This window comes from Castor canadensis, chromosome 17 (genome assembly GCF_047511655.1).
Source record: "Castor canadensis chromosome 17, mCasCan1.hap1v2, whole genome shotgun sequence".
In the NCBI taxonomy this organism is placed as follows: Eukaryota; Metazoa; Chordata; class Mammalia; order Rodentia; family Castoridae; genus Castor; species Castor canadensis.
Window position 1 is genome coordinate 17,326,576 of NC_133402.1, and position 24,542 is coordinate 17,351,117.

The following is a 24,542-nucleotide window of genomic DNA, read 5'->3' on the forward strand; positions in this document are numbered from 1 at the left end:
GGGGGTTGGGGGGGTGGACCGCTGCTGCAAGTGGGACGGGGGTCAGAGCTTCGTGGAGGGAAGAAAAAGCTGGAGGGGGGGGCAGGTGAGAAAAAGGAAGAAACCCAGACTGACAGGCAGGTGGACACTCTGAGGAAGGCCCCCCAAGAGTGAGAGCCCCCCCAGAAGGAACACATCACTCCTGGCCCCCAAGAAGGGAGCACAATGGAGGCCGCACACTCCAAGACCACAGAGGAATGTTTGGCCTATTTTGGGGTGAGTGAGACCACAGGCCTCACCCCAGACCAAGTGAAGCGGCATCTGGAGAAATATGGTCCCAATGGTAAGTGGCCCTCTAGGGCCTCCTGTGTCCCCCAACCCCTACACACAGAAGGAAGTTGCTCTTCTGGGGAGGAGCTGAGCTATGGCACCAGGGGGAGGAGGATACTAAGAAAACAGGGTCCTGAGATCCTGAGTTTGGGGAGGCTTATGGGATGACCTTGGTGAACATCAGATGCCCTTTTGGTGGTCTGATTCTCTTACCTTAGCCACAGGGTCCGGGGTGTGTGTGTGTGAGCTTGAGGCAGAACCCCAAATGAATAACTCCTTTTCTTCTTTTTCCCCCGGGTAGAGCTCCCTACTGAGGAAGGTAAGTGACTAGAAGCCCTGAGCCCTCCCTAATGACTTTCTTACCTGTGTGCTCCACTCCCTTCTCCCTGCCTTCTTCATACAGGTCCCGTACCCCTTCCCAAAAGGCAATATCCCTCCCCAAAACTAGTGTGCAGGAGTCGAAGTCTCCAGGCACTTTCTCCTTGACACAGCTTTGAGGAGCCTGTTTTTGGATGCTTTCTAGCTCTGTGTACCCAACTACCTGTCCCATCAACCTAGGAGCTCAGGGCACTCCTGTCCCTTGACCCCAGCCTGCACATTGTCCCAGACCTTCACCGTTCGGATCTTAACCCCGGGGACCCCCCCCCCCTTTTCCTGTCCCCCAGGGAAGTCCCTGTGGGAGTTGGTGGTAGAGCAGTTTGAAGACCTCCTGGTGCGGATCCTTCTCCTGGCTGCCTGCATTTCCTTTGTAAGTGTGAGAGGGCATCTTGAGGTTGGCTGGGGTGTCTTGGGATGCCAGGGGTCTGCTCACAGCGGTCACGGTCCCAGGTCCCTCAGTCCAAACCCTAAACATCCTATTTTCCAGACCAAGGCGGAGGGGGGGGCGCGGGGGGGGCGCTGTTTGCGTCTTCTGTCCTCCCCACACACCCCGCAGGCAGGCATTATTTTAAGTGTTAAGGGTGTTCTCAGCCAAAACACTGAAGCTAAGCCACCCTCGCAGCTTCAAGGGCTTCGAGGGCTCGGGTTACGCCCCAAGCTCACGGCTTCGGCTCGCGGCTCCGACTGCGCGACTGCGGCTACCGGGTCACTACCACTCCCGGCATTCCCCGCGCCTCTCTGTTCCACCAATCCCGAGCGTGCTGGTGCCCCCGCCCCGCCCTCCCGGCCTCTGACGCTGATTGGTCGAGAGAAAGACTGGCTCAGGGAAGCGGGAAAGGGTGCTGGTGCGAGGGTGGCTGCAAATGCGCCCCGGGAACTCACCTGTCTCCAGGCTTCGCCCTTTTTGCCCGCCCCCATCCGCACTGGAACTTGGGATCCTGCCTATCACCGGCCCAGCCTGACTCACCCCTACTCCCATCTCAGCCTCCCCAGGCCCATCACATCCCCGCCACTCCATCCCCACCCTCCACCCACCCTCACCACCTCTTCTGCCCTAGGGACCCCCCTCCAGTGTCCACAGCCTCTGCTGGTGGTTCCCAGCACTCGTCATCTCAGCATTCCATTCTGCAGTTCGGAATTTCTTTAACATCTTTTAGCCCTGGTGGAAGATAAGACCCTGGAGGCAAAACAGCCTCCGAGTCCCCTGGTCTCCTTAACTAAGGCTCTGTCCTCCGCTGAGCGCAAGCTGGCAGGGCCTCCCTTCTCCCTTCTCAGATTTGCTCCTTGACATTTGCCTGTGGCTGTTGCCTGGCAGTGGCAACAGCTGGGATGGGGTGTGTACAGGAGGCCCCGTAACTCTATCCCCTCCTCCTGCTCCCTTGTGAAATTGGAGCTGCTCTGCCTTGGCCATAGGGGAGGGCGATGGGTAGGCCAGGCGCCTGGGAGGACCACACGGTTTTTCCTATTGAGTTTTGGCTTCTGTGGGATGGATGTGGTTGTGGAGGTGGTTGGCCTGGGTGTCCCCTGAGCTTTGCTTACAAGCCAACAATTTGGTCAGGGAAACCTGAAAGCATTCCCAGTTAACGCAGTGCCCGTCTGTTCACGCTGAATCATGGCAGTGGCAGTGCATGGGTGCCCTACCCACAGTGTGCAGAACCTCACATATGTAGGGCTGCAGGATTCCCCATGTGCCCCATTTGCTCCTGCACAGTCTCATGTCTGTAGTGGTCTTTGGAACCCTTTTCACATCCTTTATTTTACCGTTTGAGGGGCTTTGTTACCTGTTATTCTTCCTTCCTGTGCTCCTCAGGTGCTGGCTTGGTTTGAGGAAGGTGAAGAGACCATCACTGCCTTTGTGGAACCCTTTGTCATCCTCTTGATCCTCATTGCCAATGCCATTGTTGGGGTTTGGCAGGTTAGCATTGACCCCTCCCTTCTCCTTCCTATCCCAACACTGAGCATGAGACCAGCCTACCCTCCAGTCTCCTCCTCCTTCATCACTTGTCCTGGGCTTTCCCATCCCTCTGGACCTCTCACCCAGCTGAGACATGGGAGTGTTGGAAAGAGCTGGGAAACTGGGAACCACTGTCACTTGCAAGGTGTATGACCCTAAGCAAGCTCCTAATGACTGAGGCTCATGACTCCAAGCCTCAGTTTCCTCATCTATAAAATGGGCTAATAACCCTGACTTATGAAATTGAACAAGATGAACAGGACAGTGCCTGGCATACAGTCGGGCCTCAATAAATGGTAATTTGTTTTCCTTCTTCCTCTGACCATATCACCTCTTCCTTGTCCCTTCCTTCCTGATTTTCTTTGACTCTCCTTTTTTCTCTGTCTTAACTCCTTACCTGTTTTTAGTCATAGATGACTTTTTCCTCAACACACACACACACACACCTGACCTTCCCTGGGGTTTTGACCCCTCCCCCGTGCCAGATAAACTGCATAAACCTGTCTCCTCTCGATGTCCCTGTTTCTCCTAGGACCCTCGTCCCTGCTCCTCCATCTCTAAAACTGCCCTCCCCCTCCAATCCATGCAAACCAGCCCCTCGCTTTCCAAAACCTTCCTTCCTCCGATGACCCTGCTCTCCTCCACCTCTCCCCTCAGGAGCGCAATGCAGAGAACGCCATCGAGGCGCTAAAGGAATATGAACCCGAGATGGGGAAGGTCTACCGGGCTGACCGCAAGTCAGTGCAAAGGATCAAGGCTCGGGACATTGTCCCTGGGGACATTGTGGAGGTGGCCGGTGAGTGGTGGGAATAAGTAGTCCAGGATGGGAGGCCTTGGGTCTGAGGCCAAGAAGAAGGTAGGGGCTTGTGTCCAGGATGATGGTGGAATCTTTGAGTCTCATTCCCAGACTCCTCAGGAGGTCACCCGAGGACATTCGGGCCACAGCACCCTCTCCCAGCCAGAGTCTCAGCAGGAACAGCCAGTCCTGTCCCTGAGGCTACAGGCAGACCCCTGCTCCCCCTCCTCTCCCCCAGCACAAGCAAGCAACAGGTGGAACCCAGCCTCTGCCAAAGGCCCCGTCTCCGCCTGCTCGGGGCCTGCTTCCATCTCCTTCCACCCACCCCCTAGCTTGGTCAGCTTTCAGTCTTGACCTCTCAGTGCCCTTGAGGCCTCTAAAGGGGAAGGAGTGAGGGCAGAGGGAGGAGGGGGGGCTGAAGCTCAAGCCCCCGACCATGTAAGGGAAACTCCGGTCCCAGCTCAAAGAGCACGGGACCTGGAGGAGGGAGCTCAAGGAGGCCCCCCCCAGTGAAGGACACTTAATGCCTGCCTAGGGAGGGCGGGGGCTGGGTGCTAAGGTTACTGGGATTCTGCCCCCTTCAGCGGTTTTTATATTTGCCCTGTGCAGGCCTTCCATGTCTCCAGGCCCCTGGCATGGTGAATGTATCTTTCTTGGTCTCTTTCCCTCTACCATGCACCCACTTCACCACCTCGGGAAGCATAGGGAGGAGAGTGGGTGGACTGAAGACCCCCAGGGCCGTCCTGCCTCAGTGACCGTTTGGAGTTGGCTCCATGACTGTCTATAAATATCCCTTGGGCTTGGGTGACAAGGTGTCTGCCCAACGCCATTGCTGACCTCCTCCCTTCTCCTGCTTCCTCTGGCATGGCAGCAAGAACTTTAAAAATTGAGGAAAGGAAAGCAATGAGACCTGTTGCCAGCACCATCTGTGCATACTGGCATTAAGCAGAGGCCCTGGGAGGTGTTTAACCTCCCCTAAAGGTCCCTGAACGTAGCAAGGCATCCACCTCCTCAGCCCCTCCAAGGCTAGCCCGCCACCATCCTGTGACCACCTGCATCTCTTCCCTCTCCCGTCTCGCACTTCTCTCTCTCCACACCTCTTCTGCCTCACCCTCCACTTTTGCACTTGCTTGACCTTGCTTTTCTCAACTCCAACTTTTTTTTTCCCGATTTCTCCCTGTCTTCCCCACCATCCTCTTCATTCTTGCTTCCTGCTGGCACTTCTCTACAGTTCTTCCTTCTCTGAGTTCTTTTTGTGCCTTTCCTCCTCTTTCTCACTCTTGTCTTTCTCTGTTCTGCTGTTTTCCATTCTCAATTTTAGTTAGATTGTCCCAAATTTTCTCTGCAGATGTTCGGGGTACATTTAATGAGCACATACTATGTGCCAGGAATTCTATGAGCCTCCCTTCATGGGCTGCCAGCCAGTGGGGAGAGAAGCTTTCAACTAGGAGGCAGTAGTAGTGTTCTATGGCAGGGGTGCTTGTGGACATGGCAGAATCATGTGCCGAGGGGCAGGGGTGGACACTCCAGGAGCTGAAGGATGGACGAGGTGAGGGAGTCAGACAGAGATGGGGATTTTCCTAGGAAGGAAGAAAACTCCATTCCCAACTGACCTGGTTCTTCTCTACTCTTCCCACAGTGGGGGACAAAGTCCCCGCAGACATTCGTATCCTGACCATCAAGTCCACCACCCTCCGGGTCGACCAGTCCATCCTGACAGGTCTGGGGGCCTGGGTGAGAGAGTGCGATGGGGGAGGAGATGCCGGGGGTAAGGGAGAACGCCCTGCAGGAGGACCTTCTCCTGGCTCCACAGTGGAAGCAGCAGCCTGAGGCTCAGCCTTTGCCATTTCACCAGGGGTCATGGGAGAGGACATTTGTGTCCATTCTCCACATGGCCAGTGACCTATCCCTTCCATACAGACACAGGGACACACAAACCCACCCTCCAGTCTCCTCCAGCATCCTCAAAAGTACTCAAATGAGGAGAGTGGGATGCTGGAAAAAAGGTGGAAGGTTAGATACACTGGACACTGGCTGCTTCTGTCTCTACTGGAGGGAGGGAGCAGAGCAGTACACGTTCCCAACGTCTCATGAGGCTGGACTGGCCCCGGGCAAGTGCCCGAGCCCCTGACTACCCTCAGGTGAGGGAGGTCACATGCCACCAAGGGGAGCGTGCCCTGCAGTTTGTGGCACAACTCCATGTCCAGCAACAACTTATCTGACTTTCACAAGGACACCATTCTGGAGTGTTCACAGGGTTGTCCACATTTTAGAGGTGCAAGTGGTAGGCTTGGGTCAAGGGTTTTTTTGTTTTGTTTTGTTTTGTTTTGTTTGTGGTACTGGGGCTTGAACTCAGGGCCTACACCCTTGAGCCACTGCACCAGCCCTTTTTTGTGAAGGTTTTTTTTGAGATAGGGTCTCACAAACTATTTGCCCAGGCCAACTTCAAACCGCAATTCTCCTTATCTCTACCTCCTGAGTAGCTAGGCGTGAGCCACTGGTACCTGGCCTCAAGGTCTTCTGAGTCCATATGCAGTGACTTCCCCTTTGCTCAAGCAGCTTCCTCCACAGGCCAGATTTCTTCTAGGGTATTTGGCTTGGTCCTTTGCAGGCCCCATTCTGCTGAACAGGGAGAGAAGAGCAGTAAGTCAGGGACAAGGACATGTCATCTGAAAGCTCCCTTGGCGTCTTCTCCACAGGCGAGTCCGTATCTGTCATCAAGCACACAGACCCTGTCCCTGACCCCCGAGCTGTCAACCAGGACAAGAAAAACATGCTTTTCTCGGTGAGCAATCCAGGGCTAGCTGTCACATGCTCAAGTCAAGAGGCCCTGGTTTGGGAGAGCAACATGGTGGCCTGAGAAGAGATGAAGCCCTTGGCATGGGAGGAATGCAGCAGGAGGGTCGACTCTCACCTGCTTTCCAACCCTTCCTCAACTTCCCAGGGCACCAACATCGCAGCTGGCAAGGCCTTGGGCATCGTGGCTACCACCGGTGTGAGCACCGAGATCGGTAAGATCCGTGACCAAATGGCTGCCACTGAGCAGGACAAGACCCCTCTACAGCAGAAGCTCGATGAGTTTGGGGAGCAGCTCTCCAAGGTCATCTCCCTCATCTGCGTGGCCGTCTGGCTCATAAACATTGGCCACTTCAACGATCCTGTTCATGGGGGCTCCTGGTTCCGTGGGGCCATCTACTACTTCAAGATTGCTGTGGCCCTGGCTGTGGCGGCCATCCCAGAAGGTATGGAAGCCTTTCCTCCTCCTCCCCACCATGCACTCGGCTCATCTGCAAAGACTCTTCCCAAGAAAGGCAGCAGTGACAGGTCCCAGAGCATAGGACCCAACCTCTCTGGGAACCATCAGATAGCCAACCATGCTGGGTCTTCTTTCCTCCTGTGTTGCTCCTTCACCCCGGGCCCTCCCTCCCCTCAGGTCTTCCTGCTGTGATCACCACCTGCCTGGCCTTGGGCACCCGCCGGATGGCAAAGAAGAATGCCATCGTGAGGAGCTTGCCATCTGTGGAGACCCTGGGATGCACCTCTGTCATCTGCTCGGACAAGACAGGCACTCTCACCACCAACCAGATGTCAGTCTGCAAGGTCAGGGACATCGTGGGCAGCACGTCCAGGCAGAGCCTGCCTTTCGGGGGAAATGAGACCTCCAAAGATGGGCTCATTTCTTCATTACTGAGAAATGTCCAAAGGCCAGACAGAGTGCCATCCTGCCAGCAATGAAAGGGGTCAGACAGACGGCTCACTGTAGCCACGGTCCCTTTGCCAGATACTGTCATATGTTAACCCTGACCCTGCACAGCAACCCACTCAGGGGAAGGTCTCCTTCATTAACCCCATTTTGCAGAGGAGGAAACTGAGGCTCCAGGAGATCAGTGACTTGCCAAAAGATGCAATTAGGCAGCAGAGCTGGGCATGATGGTATGTTCCTATAGTCCCAGCTACTCGGGAGTCTGAGGCAGAAAGATTGCTTGAGCCCAAGACTTCAAAGCCAGTAAGACCTCTGCCTCAAAAAAGCAAAGGTGGCAGAACTGAGTTCTAAGCCTAAATCCATGGACCTGATAGCTTCTGGCTGTACAGCCAGAATGGTCACACCATGACAGGGTCCAGCAAGCCTGGCCACACTAATCCTGAGTGGCATTTCTTAAAACAGGGCTCTTAATCTTTTGCATGCTTTGTATCTTTGATATTGGACCTCTTCTCTGAGATATATATATGTATGTATGTAGTATGTATATATGTGTATGTATGTGTGTATGTATGTATGTGTGTATGTGTGTATATGTGTGTGTGTATGCATGTATATGTGTGTATGTATATATGTGTGTACATATGTATATATGTGTGTGTATGTATATATGTATGTGTGTGTGTGTGTGTGTGTGTGTGTGTACGTATGCATTTGGAGTGCTGGGATCAAATCCAGGACCTGCACACGAGCTATATCTCCAGTCCCTCAATATAATATTTTATTTTATTTATTTACTTTTTTTTTGGTGGGTCTGGGGTTTGAACTCAGGTCTTTGCATTTGCAAAGCAGGTGCTTTACAGCTTGAGCTGTCTATCCAGCCCTATTTACTTATTTTTGACACAGGGTCTCACTGAGATTAGAGGTGTTTGCCACCACACCTATAATGTTTTATATGAAAATTTATATATTTATATATTATGTATAAAGTATATATTTTATTTTATGGAATATTTTACTTGTCTATGTATTTCAAATGTGTAAAATAAAACACATAGGATTCTGTTTTTAAAATATAAGAAAAATACATAAGATTACAGAAGAAACCAATGATTAAAATACAGTTATCAAAGTTTTTAAAATTTTTATTCTTTTTGGTGATGCTGGAGTTTGAACTCAGGGCTTCACACTTGCTAAGCAAACTCTCTACCACTTGAGCCACTCTGGCAGTCCTATCAAAGTATTTTCAAAGCAAGTGTGTAATTTGGAAATATGCATCTTTATTAATGCATTAAATGAGTTCACAATGTTGGAGCAGGAAGAGTGTAAACAATGCTTTTCAGAGAGAGCTGCACCAACTGTAATGTGACAGGAAAAGGTATGTGATTGATTACATTAGTGACAAACCCACAGATTTTATTTGGGGGAATTTTGATGGAGAAATCTGAACTTCCTAACTTCCTTCCATAAATACCTTACTTCTTTTCTTTTTTTTTTGGCAGTACTTGGGTTTGAACTCAGAGCCTCATGTTTGCAAAGTAGACAGTCTATCACCTGAGCCATGACCCACCATTGTTTGGGAGTTTTGGGTTGTGGGTATTTTTCATTTGGTTTGTTTTTGTCTTGTTTTGTTTTGAGATGGGGTCTTGCTATTTTGCCCAAACTGCTCTTGAACTCCTGGGCTCAAGCGACCCTTCCTCCTCAGCCTGGCCTCCTGAGTAGCTGAGACTACAGGTTCATGTCACCATGCCCAGCTCAAAGTCACAGATATTGTTAATACTAATGAAGTCCACTGACTATGTTCATTAATGAAGGAAATGCTAAATGTCAGCAAAAATGAAAATGTCACTTTCTTGGCCATATAAGATCATATATTCTGAGGGGTCACCCATGGGCCCCAAGCAAAGAACCATGCTGTAAAGTTCTGTGGAAGCAAATTTGCCCACGAAGCATGGATTGCTGCTGTGTGAGAGAGGGCTCGCGTAGCATGCTCAAGACCCTGGATTCCATTCCTACCACTGCAAAAAATTAAAATAATGCAAAGTAAAATAAAAATGTAAGAAAAATGCTACTCTGAGGAGTAAGGGGTTTATGTATGGTCAGATCAAGGCAAGACAGGCTGTGCTCTTGACCCCTTGGGGAATCCCACAGGATCCTGTTGGCATTTGAAAGCCTTGAGGCTACCTGTAAAGACAATGGGTTCTACTTTGTGTAACCCCAACTTTACTGGGTTTGCCCTGGCACAGAACTGAACCATCTCTCTTCTCAGGAACAGGAAGCCTGATGCCCCTGGCGCTTACTCTGGGACCAGTTAGGGCTGCTACCCTGAGTGCCCTTCTCCCTCTAGCACACAGGCTTCAAAGCCAGACCTCAGGCCTGTGTAACTTGGCTCTCTCATAAAAACAAATCCATTGCCCACATTTGAAAGACAAGAGATATCATAGGGAAACAACGTGGATTTAGTGCTTCTTGCAAAACCAGTAAAGTCTGACCATGAGTGGTGGCTAATCCTCGCAGGGGGACTTAGCCTTAGAACTAGCTGTGCCTTTATTGTGCACATTACTGCTTTTAAACCCTAAAGAAGTCCCAGCACTGCCTGCTGTAACTTTGGGATTTTCAGCCCGCTGACATAGAACATGGAGAATGATGGCAAAGCCATGTTGGGGAAAGGGATGCAGGGAGGAAAGAGGACAGGCAAGTGGCAGGGAATAGGTAGAAGTTTGCTGACTCTGCTTAGAGGGCCGGGGATGGGGAGAGTTGACACCTGCGTGCGTGCCCTTCTCCCCTGCAGATGTTCATCATTGACAAGGTGGACGGGGACATCTGCTTGCTGAATGAGTTCTCCATCACTGGCTCCACTTACGCACCAGAGGGCGAGGTGTAAGTCCCTCAGGGTCTCCTCCATTTCGGCTCATGTATACCCCCCCTCCCTGGAGCCCTCCCACTAGCTTCCTCTTCCTTCTTCTCCCCTTCCTTTCCCCACTGGGGGGTTCTCTATCATCACCATCTCCCTAGCTCTTCCCGATCCCACTCTGCTTGCCTGCGCTCTCTCTGCATCTCACTCTCTGTTCTTCCGACTGTCTCTCTCCTGCCTTCTTCCCCCATCCCATCACCAGCTTGAAGAATGATAAACCAGTCCGGGCAGGGCAGTATGATGGGCTGGTGGAACTGGCCACCATCTGTGCCCTCTGCAATGACTCCTCCTTGGACTTCAATGAGGTAACCTTCCATCCGCAGAGTTGCCCCTCTTCCCTTCCAGCTGGCTTAGAGTCTGTGCCTCCACAGCAGACAGGAGGAAGGGGTCATAGGAAGGGCGCAGGGGTGCGAGGGAAGGGAGTGGTTGGCTCCTTCTTAGTCCATCGAGATGGAAGGTGGCTGTGCTGGGTGGGGACAAGGGGTGAGGAGCCCAGCCACCCACTTCTTTTTCCTCTGCCTGCCTCAGACCAAAGGTGTCTATGAGAAGGTGGGTGAGGCCACTGAGACGGCACTCACCACCCTGGTGGAGAAGATGAACGTGTTCAACACTGAAGTGAGAAGCCTATCGAAGGTGGAGAGGGCCAATGCCTGCAACTCGGTGAGCCTCCTGTCTCCCTGGGCCTCTGCTTTGCCTCCCAGACAGAGCACAGCAGCCCCAGGTGGGGCAGCAAAGCCTTGCGCTCTTGCGCTCGCCAGGTCCCCAGCCAGAGCAGGCAAACGGCTTCACCCTCAGGCTGACTGCTGATGGGACCCACTGTCCTCGCTGTCATATGGCTTCTGTTCCTGGCCACAGTGCCGTGGAGGTTCTGTCCCAACTTGGAATGGACACAGCTGGATACAGAAAACAGTGCTACATTCCGGGGCAACTCTGAGTTCCACCATGATCCCTTCATCCTTAGAGCGGACTGGTTTCCCTCCGCTATCAGGGCCCTGGCTTAGGGTGGGGGTGGGGGACATGCCGGGCTGGGACACCTGTAAGCAGGTGGGGCTCTCGTCCAGATGAACAAGGCCAATTCTGTTATGCTCACTCTGAGCTCTTGCTGTTATACTTGCTGAAGTTTCTGGTGTTACATTCCCAATATCTCTTCTGCCACCACTTCCTCCTTCCTGGGGACTGAACTTAGAACTGGAGCACAATAGGCAATTTTTTTTTTTTTTTTTTTTTTAGTGAGCAAGAGGCTTACTGTTGCTTTATTTAATCTAACATCCAATAAATAAATCAATAATAAAGACAACCTAAATATCTATCAAGACAGGGTTAATTTTAAAAATTTATAAATGGCATTATAAACACAAGTTTATTTTTTATTTCTCAATTTTTTTGTTTTTGAAAAACAAGCTCCCATTCTTCTTTTTTTGGGGTAGCACTGGGATTGACCTCCAGGCCTGGTGCTTGCCAGGCAGGTGCTCTACCACTTGAGGCACACCCCCAGCCCTTTTTTGCTTTTAGTTATTTTTCAGACAGGGTCTCCCATTTTTGCCCAGGGTGGGCCTCAGACCTCAATCCTCCTACCTATAGCCTCCCACATAGCTGGGACCATAGACGCTCACCACCACACCTGGCTTATTGATTGAGATGGGGCTCTTGCTAACTTTTTGCCTGGGCTGGTCTCAAACCACAGTCTTCTCTATTTCAACCTCCCAAGTAGCTGGGTTTCCAGCCAAGAACCACCATGCCAGCCTCATTTATTCTTTGTGGAGTGCTCCTTACTGTGTGACAGGTGCTCACACTGGATGTGGTTATTTACATTTGAATTAATTAAAAGTAAATAAAGGCGAAGGTGGTTCTTGGGCCACACTGGCCACTTCACAAGCTCAGTAGTCATTGCTTACTTGTGCCACGTTGAACAGCACAGGTTGCAGGTTTCTGTCATCACTGAAAGTTCTGCTGGGCAGTGCCACATGAGGCTATCCAGTTTCTGTTGTGATTTATTTATTTATTTACTATTTATTTATTTAGCAATACTGGGGTTTGAACTCAGGGCCTCATACTTGCTACGCAGATTCTCTACCACTTGAGCCACTCTGCCAGCCCTGTTTTTTTGTGATGGATTTTTCAAGATAGGGTTTCTCAAACTATTTGCCCAGCCTGGCTTTGAACTGCAATCCTCTTGATCTCTGCCTCCTGCATAGCTAGGATTTGGGCGTGAGCCACCAGCGCCTAGCTTGAAACACCTTCTTGACCATCCTCTTCCTTTGCTTTGGCTCTCTCTGGCCTCTCCTCCAATGATTCTTGCTCCTTTTCTTTATCTTTAGTGGTCGTACCACCCCACGACCTAACCCTGTATCTCTTTGTTGCTATTTGCTTCTTAGGCCTTCTCCCTAAAACACAACTCTGTTGTGTTTTAAACTGAGCACTAGGGCTGTGGGCATGGCTCAGTGGTTGAGTCTCTCTCTTTCTCTCTCTCCCTCTCTCTCTCTCTCTCACTCTCTTTCTTTCCCTCTCTCTTTTTCTTGGTGATACTGGGGTTTGAACTCAGGGCCTTGCACTTGCCAGGCAGGCACTCCACCACTTCAGCTACAATCCCACCCCAATTGAGTGCTTCTCTATAACTGTGAGGCTCTGAGTTCAATCCCCCAGTACCACAAACAAAACAATTTTAAAAAGGGACACTGAGCTCTGTGGCACACAAGCCTTGGGTTCTTTTCATTTGTATTGTCAGTATCAGGCTCAGCTTTAGAGGTCTACTGTGACCTCCAGATCCTTTTGGACAATCTAAGGGGTCTCACTTATTCCTTCCTGTCTCCTCTCTCACAGGTGATCCGTCAGCTGATGAAGAAGGAATTCACTCTGGAGTTCTCACGAGACAGAAAGTCCATGTCTGTCTATTGCTCCCCAGCCAAGTCCTCCCGGGCTGCCGTGGGTAACAAGATGTTTGTCAAGGTCAGAATGCAGAATGTGCCTCTGCCCCCTCTTCATCCTAAGCCTGGAGCCCTCTCCTATGTCTGACCTCCTCACTGCACTCTGGAAGGCAGAGTGGACTCTGACTCCTGCTCTGGTCTCCTAGGGCGCCCCTGAGGGGGTCATCGACCGCTGTAACTATGTGCGTGTTGGCACCACCCGGGTGCCACTGACAGGCCCGGTGAAGGAGAGGATCATGGCGGTGATCAAGGAGTGGGGCACTGGGCGTGACACCCTGCGCTGCCTGGCCCTGGCCACCCGGGACACGCCCCCTAAGCGGGAGGAGATGATCCTGGAAGACTCTGCCAAGTTCGTGGAGTATGAGGTAAGCAAATGGAGCTTCCTGTTGTCCTTGAGTCTGGGGAGAGGCTGAGTCCCCATTGCCCACTTCCGCCCTCCACCACGCTTGTCACTCTCTACCTCATCAGATAGGCTCTTAGGTGTGGATCCAGAAATCACAGGATGTTAAGAGAGAGCTTTAGCCATCGTTAGTCCAGTGCTACTTCATTTATTTGTTTGCAGTGCTGGGGATTAAACTCGGTCTGGAGCATGGTAAGCACGTGCTCTACATGGGCTGCACCTGCAGCCCCCATGGCTCTGTGGACCTGTCTGCAGTGAGGTGAGGCTCAGGCCTCAGAAGGGCAATGAATGTCACTGGACAAGGTGGGAGAGTCGGTCTCATGTACTCCATGTCCATGCTGGTGCAGGCTCTTTACTTGCTGTGGACTCTGCACAGCATCCAAATCCCATTGCCTTTATTCTCTAGAGGAAGACCATGGTCAACAGGTAACAGGGATGTGCTCCAAGTGGGGAGCCAGTGAGGTGCTGCCAAAGGTGAATACCGCCACTCTCCCTTCCAGCTGAGTCCTTTGTTTTGAGGTATTGGGGTTTGAACTCAGGGCCTACACTTTGAGCCACTCCACCAGCCCTATTTTTGTGATGGATGTTTTTGAGCTAGGGTCTCGTGAACTATTTGCCTGGGTTGGCTTTGAACTGAGATCCTCCTGATCTCTGCCGCCTGAGTAGCTAGGATTACAAGCTTGAGCCACTGGTGCCTGGCTCATCTTGAGTCTTTCTATGCCAGGCATAATCAGCACCTGTGGCAAGACTGGCACTGCCAAGACCTGCAGGCACACAAGGAAGGAGAAATGTTTCCGACCCTGCACTTTCAAGACCCAGCTGCGGGCTAACCCAGGCCCGGAGGCAGCAAGCCCCAGCTTCCGGATCTTTGTCCCTGTCTTCCTTTGAGCTTCCACCCCAGCCCATGTCCCAAGGCTCCCCTGACCTGTCATGGTCTGCTGTCTCCCAGGTGGACCTGACATTCGTTGGTGTGGTGGGCATGCTGGACCCACCCCGCAAGGAGGTCACAGGCTCTATCCAGCTGTGCCGGGACGCTGGCATCCGGGTGATCATGATCACCGGCGACAACAAGGGCACAGCCATTGCCATTTGCCGGAGAATTGGCATCTTTTCGGAGAATGAGGAAGTTGCAGACCGTGCCTACACTGGCCGAGAGTTTGATGACCTGCCCCTGGCCGAGCAGCGAGAGGCCTGCAGACGTGCCTGCTGCTTTGCCCGCGTGGAGCCCTCACACAAGTCCAAGATCGTGGAGTACCTGCAGTCCTACGATGAGATCACGGCTATGGTAAAAAGTCCCAGCAGGCTGTGGGGGTAGGGAGACTTCAGAGTGTCCATGAGATGACCCTCCTGGTATCCTGGGGCCCTGGGACATGCCCAGAGGGAGGTATTAGGTGCTGAGGCTCCAGGAAGGGGCTGAGAACAGCCTCAAGTAACACCTCCTCCTCCATCCTCAGACAGGGGATGGTGTCAATGACGCCCCTGCCCTGAAGAAGGCCGAGATTGGTATTGCCATGGGATCTGGGACTGCTGTGGCCAAGACAGCCTCCGAGATGGTGCTGGCCGATGACAACTTCTCCACCATCGTGGCGGCCGTGGAGGAGGGCCGAGCCATCTACAACAACATGAAGCAGTTCATCCGCTACCTCATTTCCTCCAACGTGGGCGAGGTGGTCTGGTAAGCAGCCAGGGCGGGCATCTTACGTGCAGCCTGAGGCCAGGTGGGGATGGGCACCTTAGCCTGGGGGTGGGGCAGGACTGACATGTGACTGCCTCCTTCCTGCAGCATCTTCCTGACAGCCGCCTTGGGGCTGCCTGAGGCCCTGATCCCTGTGCAGCTGCTGTGGGTGAACTTGGTAACTGATGGGCTCCCAGCCACTGCCCTGGGTTTCAACCCACCAGACCTGGACATCATGGACCGGCCTCCCCGGAGCCCCAAGGAGCCCCTCATCAGTGGCTGGCTTTTTTTCCGCTACATGGCAATTGGAGGTGAGCAGGATGGGACCCTCTCCTGGGACACCCAGTGGGGCCTCTTCCTCACCCAGCTGTCCCCAGACATGTAGGGTGCTCCTACTGCCTCCCACATGCCCAGCCCTGACCCTGACTCTCCTCCATCACAGGCTACGTGGGAGCAGCCACGGTGGGAGCCGCTGCCTGGTGGTTCTTGTATGCGGAAGACGGGCCTCACGTCTCCTACAGCCAGCTGGTAGCGGGGAGGACAGTGAGGTGGGCAGCAGGAGGGTGACGTGGAAGCCTCCACAGGGTCTCAGGGCCTATCCCTTCCCCTGCAGACTCACTTCATGCAGTGTGCTGAGCACAACCTCGACTTTGACGGTGTGGACTGTGAAGTCTTTGAGGCCCCTGAGCCCATGACCATGGCCTTGTCTGTGCTGGTCACCATTGAGATGTGTAATGCTCTCAACAGGTAGGCCTGCTTGCCTGTGTCCTGATGTCTGTTCCCAAGGCCACTGCTTTTGTCCTCGGCCTCCCTGCCTTCCTCCTCTCTCCTCACTATGTCTTTCTCTTTGGCTTTGCCCGGCCTCTGCTGCAGCCTGTCTGAGAACCAGTCTCTGCTGAGGATGCCACCCTGGGTAAACATCTGGCTGCTGGGCTCCATCTGCCTCTCCATGTCCCTCCACTTCCTTATCCTCTACGTTGACCCCCTGCCGGTGAGTCCCGTCCCCACCACCGCCCCCTAGAAGCCCATGCAGGGCCTATGACCACTTGAGCTGACAGGGAAGGAAAGTGGGATGGGCTTGGTGGGGCAGCCAGTGCCTCGGCTCCCTGTCCCCATGCCAAGAGGTCACCAGTAACCTCATGACTGCTGTCCCCACCTCCAGATGATTTTCAAGCTCCGGGCACTGGACTTCACCCATTGGCTCATGGTCCTCAAGATCTCCCTTCCGGTCATCGGGCTGGACGAAATCCTCAAGTTCGTTGCTCGGAACTACCTGGAGGGTAAGGAGCGTTGCTCCCCAACCCTATGTCCCTGGGCCCCCGAGCACAGCCCCTGCCCTCGGCGCTGCGAATGCGCGTGCCCCCCTTTTCCTTTGCAGGTGGGTAAGTTCCTCACGGCCCTGGCAGGACCAGTGTCCCCAGGGAGGGACAGCCCAGGCCCCATCCCCACTCCAGCCAGGCCTGGTGGCTGCGTTCTCCAGGGTGGCCCAGCCTGCTCAGGCTCTCAGCCTGTGGGCCGCCTTCCCCTTGATAATGGCCTCTCTCTGTCCTCTCTGGCCATAGGATAACTGCCCCCTCCTCCATGTCTTTGAACCGTGTCACAGGTATTGCCACCCCCTCCTGCCCTTGCCCCAGCTGCTGTGCCCTGCCGCTCGCTCCCCCAAACCCCTGCGCACCCGCGGTCACTTGCGCCTGCTGCTCCCCCAGGAGCCAACACTGCTGCTGCCACTGCCGTGCTTCCACGTGGGGTTTGTGCCCCAGCGTGGGCACCGGCCACTGCTGGGTCCTGCCCAACAGAGGCAGTGGGCAGCACTGTCCGCTGGGCTGCGCTGCGTTGCGCTGGCTGTCTCTGCTGCTGGGGCTGCAGTAGCTGGGGGTGGGCTGGAGTACTGGGACACAGGTGAGTATGGGAGGGAGGGGCCAGGTGACCCTCTAGGTGAGTGTGCCACAGATGCAGTGGGAGGGACAGCTCCTGTCCCTCCTGCTCCATCCCTTCCATTTCTCCCTCAGATCCGGAAGATGAAAGAAGGAAGTAACCAGTCCTCCGCCCCTTCTTCCAGAGCGTCAGCCAGAGCTGTGGCAGACCCCTTCCCCCACATCCGTTTACATGTGCCCCGTGTCTCCTTCCCTCAGCACCCTCCCTCTGAACCTTGTAACCTCCCCCCCCCCCCCCGCCCTGTGGGGCTTGCAGGGGCGACTGACTGAGCTGAGCTGCTTATTTATTGAAAATAAATGACAGAAAAGTCTGGCCTTGCCTTAGTGCATGTCCTGGGGTCTGACCAGGCCCTGTGGACAAGCGTCTTAGTGTCAAGCAGTCCAGAAAGCAGCTGCCTGCCCCAGGGTGTGCGTGAAGGACCTGCTGACACTGACAGCCCATGGGCCAGGCCTCAGGTTGTGACATGTTCTGGGCTGGCTGGTGGGATGGAGTGGGAAAGCCCAGGAGACAGCATGGCAGCCAGAAAGCCACAGGGCTCAGCCTGCACCTTTGGTTTCAGGAGGGGCTGGGCCCCTCGCCCAGGTGTCATCCCTGAGAGCATCAGGCCCAGCCACCCTGGGAGGAGGCACCAGGTGGAAGGACCCCTAGGCTTGGAAACAGTGAGGACAACACCCAGGGTCCCCGCAGCCCAGGCCTCACAGGTCTGGGTGAGGGCAGTCTTCCTCCCGGTGGGAGAGCTCAGGGTGGGGTGGCTTCTGGTCTGGCCCTTCAGGTGTCCTTGATGTCCCTGACATCCCGCAGGGGTGCCTCGTCCATGATGCTATGCACTTGCTCCAGAGTCTCAGCCTGGCGGATCCGCTCCAGGCGCACCTGTGGGGTGGGTGAGGCCGTGGTGGGAACGCAGCTACTGCCCCACCAACTTGCTCCCAAGGGCAGAGCCAGGGGCCATCTCTGGAGAGTCCCGTGCCCCTCTCCCCCTGCCCATAGCCCTCGGTGATATCAGGGTCAAGGGAAGGAATGGGGCTAGGAGCACAGCTTGGGGAAGTCTGGGTGCAGCTGGCCGTTGGTAGGCCGTTGGCAGGAATGCTCCTCAAGCCTGTGTGCAGGGCATGTGTGACTGACCGAAATGCACACAAACGAGTTCCCACTTGTTTTGGAGCAACGGCTCAGGGGAAGGACTACAAAAGCCCCAGAAGGAGGAAGAGGTCTCCCCCAAGTTGGGGGACTGTTCTCCAAAGACCAGGTCAAGTCATGGGGGCTGCACCACCCTGGTAGAGAGACCAGGCTGTACCTGCAGGGCCTGGGACAGTCGCACAAAGTCCCTCTGCACATGTTCGCTGGTCTCCAGCTCAGCCTGCAGCCGCAGTGCCTTGGCCCTCTGCTCAGAGAGGAGGTCTGTGAGCTGGGCCTGTGGGGACAGGGCACTGAGCTGGGACCTGGCTCACCTTGGGTCAGATGGCAGGGTGTGTGGTCAAAGCAGTGGGAGACCCCACACCAGTGCCCTCTGTACCACCCACGCGACTCTGACCCCTTCTCTCCAGCTGTAGCCAGGCAAGGGCTGCAGGGCTTCCTGCTATCTGGCCTGAGAGAGACCGACAGGGCCTTTGAGGGTCGTCTCCACACGGCTGCCCCATCCCTCATCACCCTGGGCCAGGTGCTGGGCTCGGCCTCACCTTGCCATGCTCCTCCTGGAGCCGCTCCACCTCTGTCCTCAGGCTGCACAGGGAGGCTGGGAAGTCAGGCGAAGGAGCCGGAGTCAAGCCCACACCAGCTTTCCCCACCGTGACCCAGTCCCAGCAGGGCACCAGCCTCTACTCACCCTGGAACACTTCTGGGGGTGGGGAAAAGAAAGCAGTCAAGGTTCTGCATGAGCTCCCCTCCTACTGCCTACACCAGGCCCCGGTGGACCCGAAGGGGAGGTGAGGCACCCTCCTCCCTCACCTGTCTCCTCCCGCTGCATCCTTAACTGCCCCTCCAGGCTGGCCCTGGACGCCGTCTCCTCCTCCAGCGCGTCCCGCAGTGTCACAACCTCGATGCGCAGACGCTCAGCCTCGTGCTCCTGAGTCTGCTGCCGGGCCCGCGCCTCCTGCCGTGTGCGCCGGACCAGTTGCTGCAGCTCCTGGGAGGGACACAAGTGGCCTGTTGGGCAAGGGTCAGAAGAGCAGAAGGGCAGGGGCTGGTGTGGGTCACCAGTCAGATAGGAATGGTGGAAAGAAGGAAGGAAAATGCTACAACAGTAAGGGCCCAAATGCCACAGTCAGGAAGACAGACACTGTGCTTCAGCGATGGGAGTGAAGGAGCCCAAGCAAGGGCACGTCTGCCACACCATATAGGGGACTCTCAGGGAGGGTGCAGAACGTTCCAGAAGATCACCTACAAGAAGACCCCTCCATAAAGCTCAAAAACAACTCTAGTTAGGTTCTCCATTATGTACATAATGAAAAAACTACACAAAAAAGAAAGAGGGCGACATAGAGCCAAGGAATTCAGGGTCACTCAGAAGTAGATGCAAACTGCAATCCTCAGCATAGAGAGGAGCCCCAGGTGATCTTTATATTTTTAATAAATGAATTTATCAGTAAATTATATTATTAATAAATCAACAAAGGCTACTTATCAATCAATGACATCATGTAAGGAACCAAAGATGATGACCTTCAGGATCTCATGTCACTTAAAACTTGCAAATAGCCAGGTGCTGGTGACTCACACCTGTAATCCTAGCTACTCAAGAGGCAGAGATAAAGAGGATTGTGGTTTGAAGCCAGAGCGGGCAAATAGTTCGAGAGAACCTATCTTGAAAAACCCATCACAAAAAGGGCTGGTGGAGTGGCTCAAGGTTAAGGCCCTGAGTTCAAGCCCAAGGCCCTGAGTTCAAGCCCCAGTACTGCAAAAAAAAAAAAAAAAAAAACACCAAAAACCTTGCAAACTGGGCAGGTTGGTGCATACCTGTAATCCCAGCACTCAGGAGGCAGAGGTAGGAGAATGGCAAGTTCAAAGCCAGCCTGGACTATGTTCAGACACCCTGTCTCAAAATAAAACAAAACCAAAAAAAGGAAAACCAAGGACTGGGAATATAGCTCAGTGGTAGAGCACCTGCCTGGAAAGTGCAAGGTCCGGGTTCCACCCCCAGCACCACACACACAATCTGATAGTCAAGCACTCTGCTAACGTGCTCTATGCCAGTGCCAGGAAGAAGGTCTGGTCCCACTTTTCAAATGAGGAATCTAGGTCTTGGAGAAATTGAGTGAGTTGGCCAAGGCAACACAGGTCCCCCAGGTCTGTAATCCCAGGCCTCTGCTCTGCCTGGAGAGGAAAGGCTGACAGGGCGGCCCGGCCCCTTGGTGTCTTCGCTCAGCTTACCTGAACAGAGCCAGGCAGAGTCTCTTCCTTGCCCTGGTATTGCTCTGAGCCCTGGGGGGTTGCTGATGGCAGCTGCTCAGCCCGGAGATCTTGGTTTTCCTCATTTAGCCGCTTAACCTCACGGCGCAGGCACTTGTGGGAAGAGGCCAGCTCTGCCTGGGGATGGACCATAGGCACAAGGCATGAGGAGCAGGGTGTCTCCAGTCCTGAGGCCAAACCCTGAGCCCTCCTCCACACTGACAGCCAGAAAGCCCAGGCCCCTAATCTACTGAGAAAGGAAAAAGTAGCCCAGGCTGGCCTGGAATTCTCAATACTCTTGCCTTGGCCTCCTGAGTGCTGGGATTACGGTCATGCACTGCCATACTTGGCGATTTGATTTTTTAAACCCTAAAGTAGTGAACTTTAAAAATTGGAAGACAATACACACATATTCAGATTTGTATCTTCTCTTGAAACATCAGAACTTGTGGCCGCCTGAAGCCCACATTTCCAGGCAGGAACAATCAGTGTCGCTAAGGTACAGCAGCTCCCTTTGCAAGGGTCCCTCATTTGCCAGGCTGTCCACTGCTCCCCCATGGCCCCATCCACTCACTGACTCCTCCTCTCTGGCCTTGGAAAGTGTATGACTTGCTTTCAATCCTCGCAATTCTTGAACCAGGTACTATTATCTCAGTTTTACAGATGATAAGGTGGAGGCCCTGTGTTATGGGATTGATTCAAGGTCACAGCTCTAGCCAGGGCCAGGCTGCCCCCAAACCCTTTACCTACCTGGCACCAATGCGAGAGAGAGTCCAGAAGCTGGGGAGGGGGGTGGGGGGGGCAGGACAACAGGTGCCTCAACTTTCTGCACACCCCCACCCAGTCTTGCCAGGCCCCTCTGCTGCACTAGACTCCTACCATCTGCAGCTGCACGCGCTCCTGGGCCTGGCTCACAGTCCCCTGCAGTGTCCGTAGCAGCTGCTCTGAGTTCTGGACCTGAGCCAGGAGCACCTGCATCTGGGGGCAGAAGGAGGGTGAGGTCAGGGGATCCTGCTGGGGCAGTGGGCGGCCAGAGTTCTGGCTGGGACTGGAATGGAGCTGGGATCCACCTGCTTGGCGCAGTCCTCATTACTCCTTCTCAGGCCTTCTTGCAACTCGTCCCGCTCACGGCTGACATTTTCCAGGTCCTTCTGTAGCTGCCGCCCCTGCCACAGACACAGACCTTGGTCTCCATCTCCCTCCTCTGCAGCGTGATGATGCCAGCATGCATATGCTGTCTGCCACGAGCAGTGTGACACCACTCCTTCCCTTCATTGCCATGTCCAGGTTCAGCAGGCCCTGCCAAGGCCTCCTCCAAAGAAATGCCAAGTTCTCTCTGTTGCCCTCTTCTGCTCCAGTCACTACCTTCTCTCCAACTACAGTTTCAGCTTTTCCCCTTGCCCATCCTAGTCCATCCCTCCAGATCCAAGGGACCTTCCCAATCCCAGAGCCAGCAGACACACTCTCCCTTCTGGTCTAAAGTGCAAACCCACAAAGGCCCAGGAATGTCCACCTGCCTTCCTCACCTCTCTGCTTCTCAGACACACTGGGCCTCTGCACCTGCAGTTCCTTCTTTCACAATCTTTAAGAACACCTTTCCCCACCATTTGGCTCTTAGCTCCAGCCTTAGCCTCGATGGGTCTCCCAGACTGCCAGTCTCTATTCCATAACACTCTTCAGTTTTCTTTTTTCCAGTGCTGGGGATGGAACTCAGGGCCTCACACAAGCTAGACAATGCAGCGCTCTTACCACTGAGCCGCATCCCTGGCTCCTCTTCAGTTCTGTTCTGGGCATCTTGCCCCATAACATTACCTCCTGAGTGTGTGTTCATGCCCGACTCCCAGGCCTGGAAGGGGCTGCCCTGCGGCATCCCCAGCTCTAGCTCTAGTTCAGGGCCTGGACCTGTCCAGAGAAGCCTGGATGCCCACAGGCCGCTTGCACAGTCCACGCACCTCCACCTGCAGCTGCTCCCACTGGGTGTCTGGCACCAGCTGGTAACCAGGAGGGGGCAGGTAGATGCCCTCAGGAACCAGGGTGCCAGTAGACACCAGAGAGGCCGTCTCTTCCTGCTCAGGGCTCAGGCCCTGGCGGCTGCGGGGCAGGGAGCCACTGCTGCCAGCCCCGCCAAGGGAGAAGGAGGAGATGGACGCGCTGTCATCACAGTTGCGGGCAAAGGCCTCAGCTGCTGCACCCCCGTCTCCACTCAGCTCCTCCAGGGGCTCCAGCGGAGGAGACGGGTTCCTTGACAGCGGCAGTAACTCTGTGGAGCCATGCAGGGCAGGGGGCGGCCTGGGACGTCTCTAGGGAAAAGCCAGGGAACAGGCTGGGGGCTGGTGTCCCAGGTGCCCTCCTCCCCTCGGCACCCCAGCCGCCCCTCACCTGGATCTCTTGGATCAGCTCCTCCGCCCTCAGCAGCTTGGCCTTCAGCTCCTGAATCTCCTGCTCCATGGGCAGCACAATCTCCCGCAGCTTCTCCGAGTCCTCGTGGGCCTGGACAGATGGAGGTACGCAGTCAGGCAGTGACAGTACCCTCCCAACTGGGCCCCTCAGGTCTGTTCAGGACCCCACCAGCTCTTCTAATCCTCCCTGGAGGTGCTATATAGCCCTCTTCATATGGACGCCCAGGAAAAGGGCCAAGCTCAAGACTGTCTTCCTGTTGCCCTGCGATATACCATAATTTCTTCCCCAGCATGCACTTTTTTTTTAAGTCACAGAACCTCATATTTTTGTTGGGCACATAGCCTAAATTCTCTAATACCACCATCTTCATTTCTCAGCTTTCCTGCAACAAAATGTGATCATGTGACTCTGTACCAGCTAATGAGATGTGAGATATGCCATGTGACAACTCCTAAAAGGAAGAGGATGTGTCTTTCTTCACTCCTCTCTTGCTGGCTGGAATGTGGATATAATGGCTGGCACTTAGGCAGTTATCTTGGACCATGAGGAAATCTGCTCCCTAAGGCAAAACAGCAACACAGGAGGTGCCTGGGTTTCTAATGACTTGTTGAGCTGCTGTAGTAGTCTGGACTTTAAGAAAAGAAACTTCTAGCTGGGTGCCTGTCATTCTGGCTACTTGGGAAGATCAAGGTTGGAGGCCAGTCAGGGCAAACAGTTTGCAAGACCACCATCTCCAAAATAACTACTACAAAAATAGACTGGAGGTGTGGCTCAAGTGGTAGAGCGCCTGCTTTGCAAGCATAAAGCCCTGAGTTCAAACAAAACACCTGGGATCCTGCCTGAAGTCCTGGAGCCTGTGCCATGTTGATGCTCACTCAATGGATGGATAGGCCTGATTGCAGACCTGATACCCTTCTGCTGTCCTGGGGAATGTTCTGAGCAAAGTCCCCCCTTTGCCAACCAACGCAAGGGTTCCTGCAGGAACCCTGGATGCAAGTAGCAGCCACAGAAGCTGCTGAATGGAGGCCTTCCTTTTGGGGCTCCTGCTTTGATCTGTGTCTTTCAAACTAGGCAGTTACCTCTGTCTTGCTCAGCCTGGGGATCCTCACAATAGGATAAGGGACTACTACGAAAACCAAATGTGGTAACAACATAAATTTGTTTTGAAAGATGATGCATTTGGGAATGTATACTTCCTATTATTGTTTTTATATAATTTTTTTTTAAGAGATGAGATTTGGCTATATTGCCCAGGCTGGCCTTGAATTCACAGGCTCAAAAGTTCCTCCAGCCTCAGCCTCCCAAGTTAGGACAGCAGGCATCTGTCATCACATCCAGCTCCACGTTATCAATAATAACAATAACAAAAGAGATACTATGCCACAGAGGTTAAGAACAGAAACTTTAGCTGGGTGCTGGTGGCTCACACTGTAATCCCAGCCACTCAGGAGGCAGAGATCAGGAGGATCGTGATTTGAAGCCAACCCAAGCAAATAGTTTTCGAGACCCTATCTCGTAAAAAACCCATCACACACACACACAAAAGAGGGCTGGTGGAGTGGCACAAGGTGAAGACCCTCAGTTCCAGCCCCAGCACTGCAAAAAAGAAAAAAAAAAAAGAACAGAAACTTCAGAATCATCCTAGCTATATATACTTTTTTTTTTTTTGGTGGGACTGGGCTTGAAGTCGGGGGCTTCACACTTGCAAAGCAGGTGCTCTACCACTCGAGTCAAACTTCTAGTCCAACTGCCTAGATTTTTCAATTCCAACTCTGC

At 53.8% G+C, this 24,542-nt stretch overlaps 2 protein-coding genes across 5 annotated transcripts in view; one reads left to right on the top strand and one right to left on the bottom strand.

Annotated features, from left to right (window-relative positions):
- Atp2a1 (ATPase sarcoplasmic/endoplasmic reticulum Ca2+ transporting 1) lies at positions 1-17,295 on the top strand. 2 transcript variants are annotated; one of them, XM_074059220.1, is made up of 23 exons: positions 1-322; positions 611-628; positions 975-1,057; positions 2,498-2,602; positions 3,299-3,437; positions 5,077-5,157; positions 6,137-6,222; positions 6,382-6,679; positions 6,871-7,037; positions 9,929-10,017; positions 10,254-10,356; positions 10,580-10,711; positions 12,872-12,997; positions 13,122-13,340; positions 14,325-14,660; positions 14,830-15,050; positions 15,159-15,361; positions 15,493-15,578; positions 15,664-15,797; positions 15,924-16,041; positions 16,213-16,330; positions 16,613-16,653; positions 17,060-17,295. In XM_074059220.1, exons 1-22 carry the CDS (start codon positions 205-207, stop codon positions 16,615-16,617), a joined length of 2,985 nt encoding a protein of 994 aa, XP_073915321.1. In that variant the 5' UTR covers positions 1-204; the 3' UTR covers positions 16,618-16,653; positions 17,060-17,295. The 2 variants fall into 2 exon arrangements, with proteins under 2 accessions (XP_073915321.1, XP_020014928.2); XM_020159339.2 differs by lacking the exon at positions 16,613-16,653.
- The window catches only part of Rabep2 (rabaptin, RAB GTPase binding effector protein 2), a 12,851-nt gene continuing 5,560 nt past the window's right edge, over positions 17,252-24,542 (bottom strand). The window contains exons 4-13 of one of the 3 annotated variants that reach the window (XM_020159429.2): positions 22,746-22,856; positions 22,319-22,666; positions 21,437-21,532; positions 21,246-21,344; positions 20,349-20,504; positions 18,927-19,104; positions 18,805-18,816; positions 18,659-18,714; positions 18,277-18,393; positions 17,252-17,855 (exon numbers count right to left, since the gene is read on the bottom strand). In XM_020159429.2, the coding sequence (XP_020015018.1) occupies positions 17,754-17,855; positions 18,277-18,393; positions 18,659-18,714; positions 18,805-18,816; positions 18,927-19,104; positions 20,349-20,504; positions 21,246-21,344; positions 21,437-21,532; positions 22,319-22,666; positions 22,746-22,856 (1,275 nt within the window). In that variant the 3' untranslated portion in view covers positions 17,252-17,753. The remainder of the gene's footprint in view (positions 17,856-18,276; positions 18,394-18,658; positions 18,715-18,804; positions 18,817-18,926; positions 19,105-20,348; positions 20,505-21,245; positions 21,345-21,436; positions 21,533-22,318; positions 22,667-22,745; positions 22,857-24,542) is intronic. The other 2 variants (XM_074059226.1, XM_074059225.1) reach the window with 2 other exon arrangements.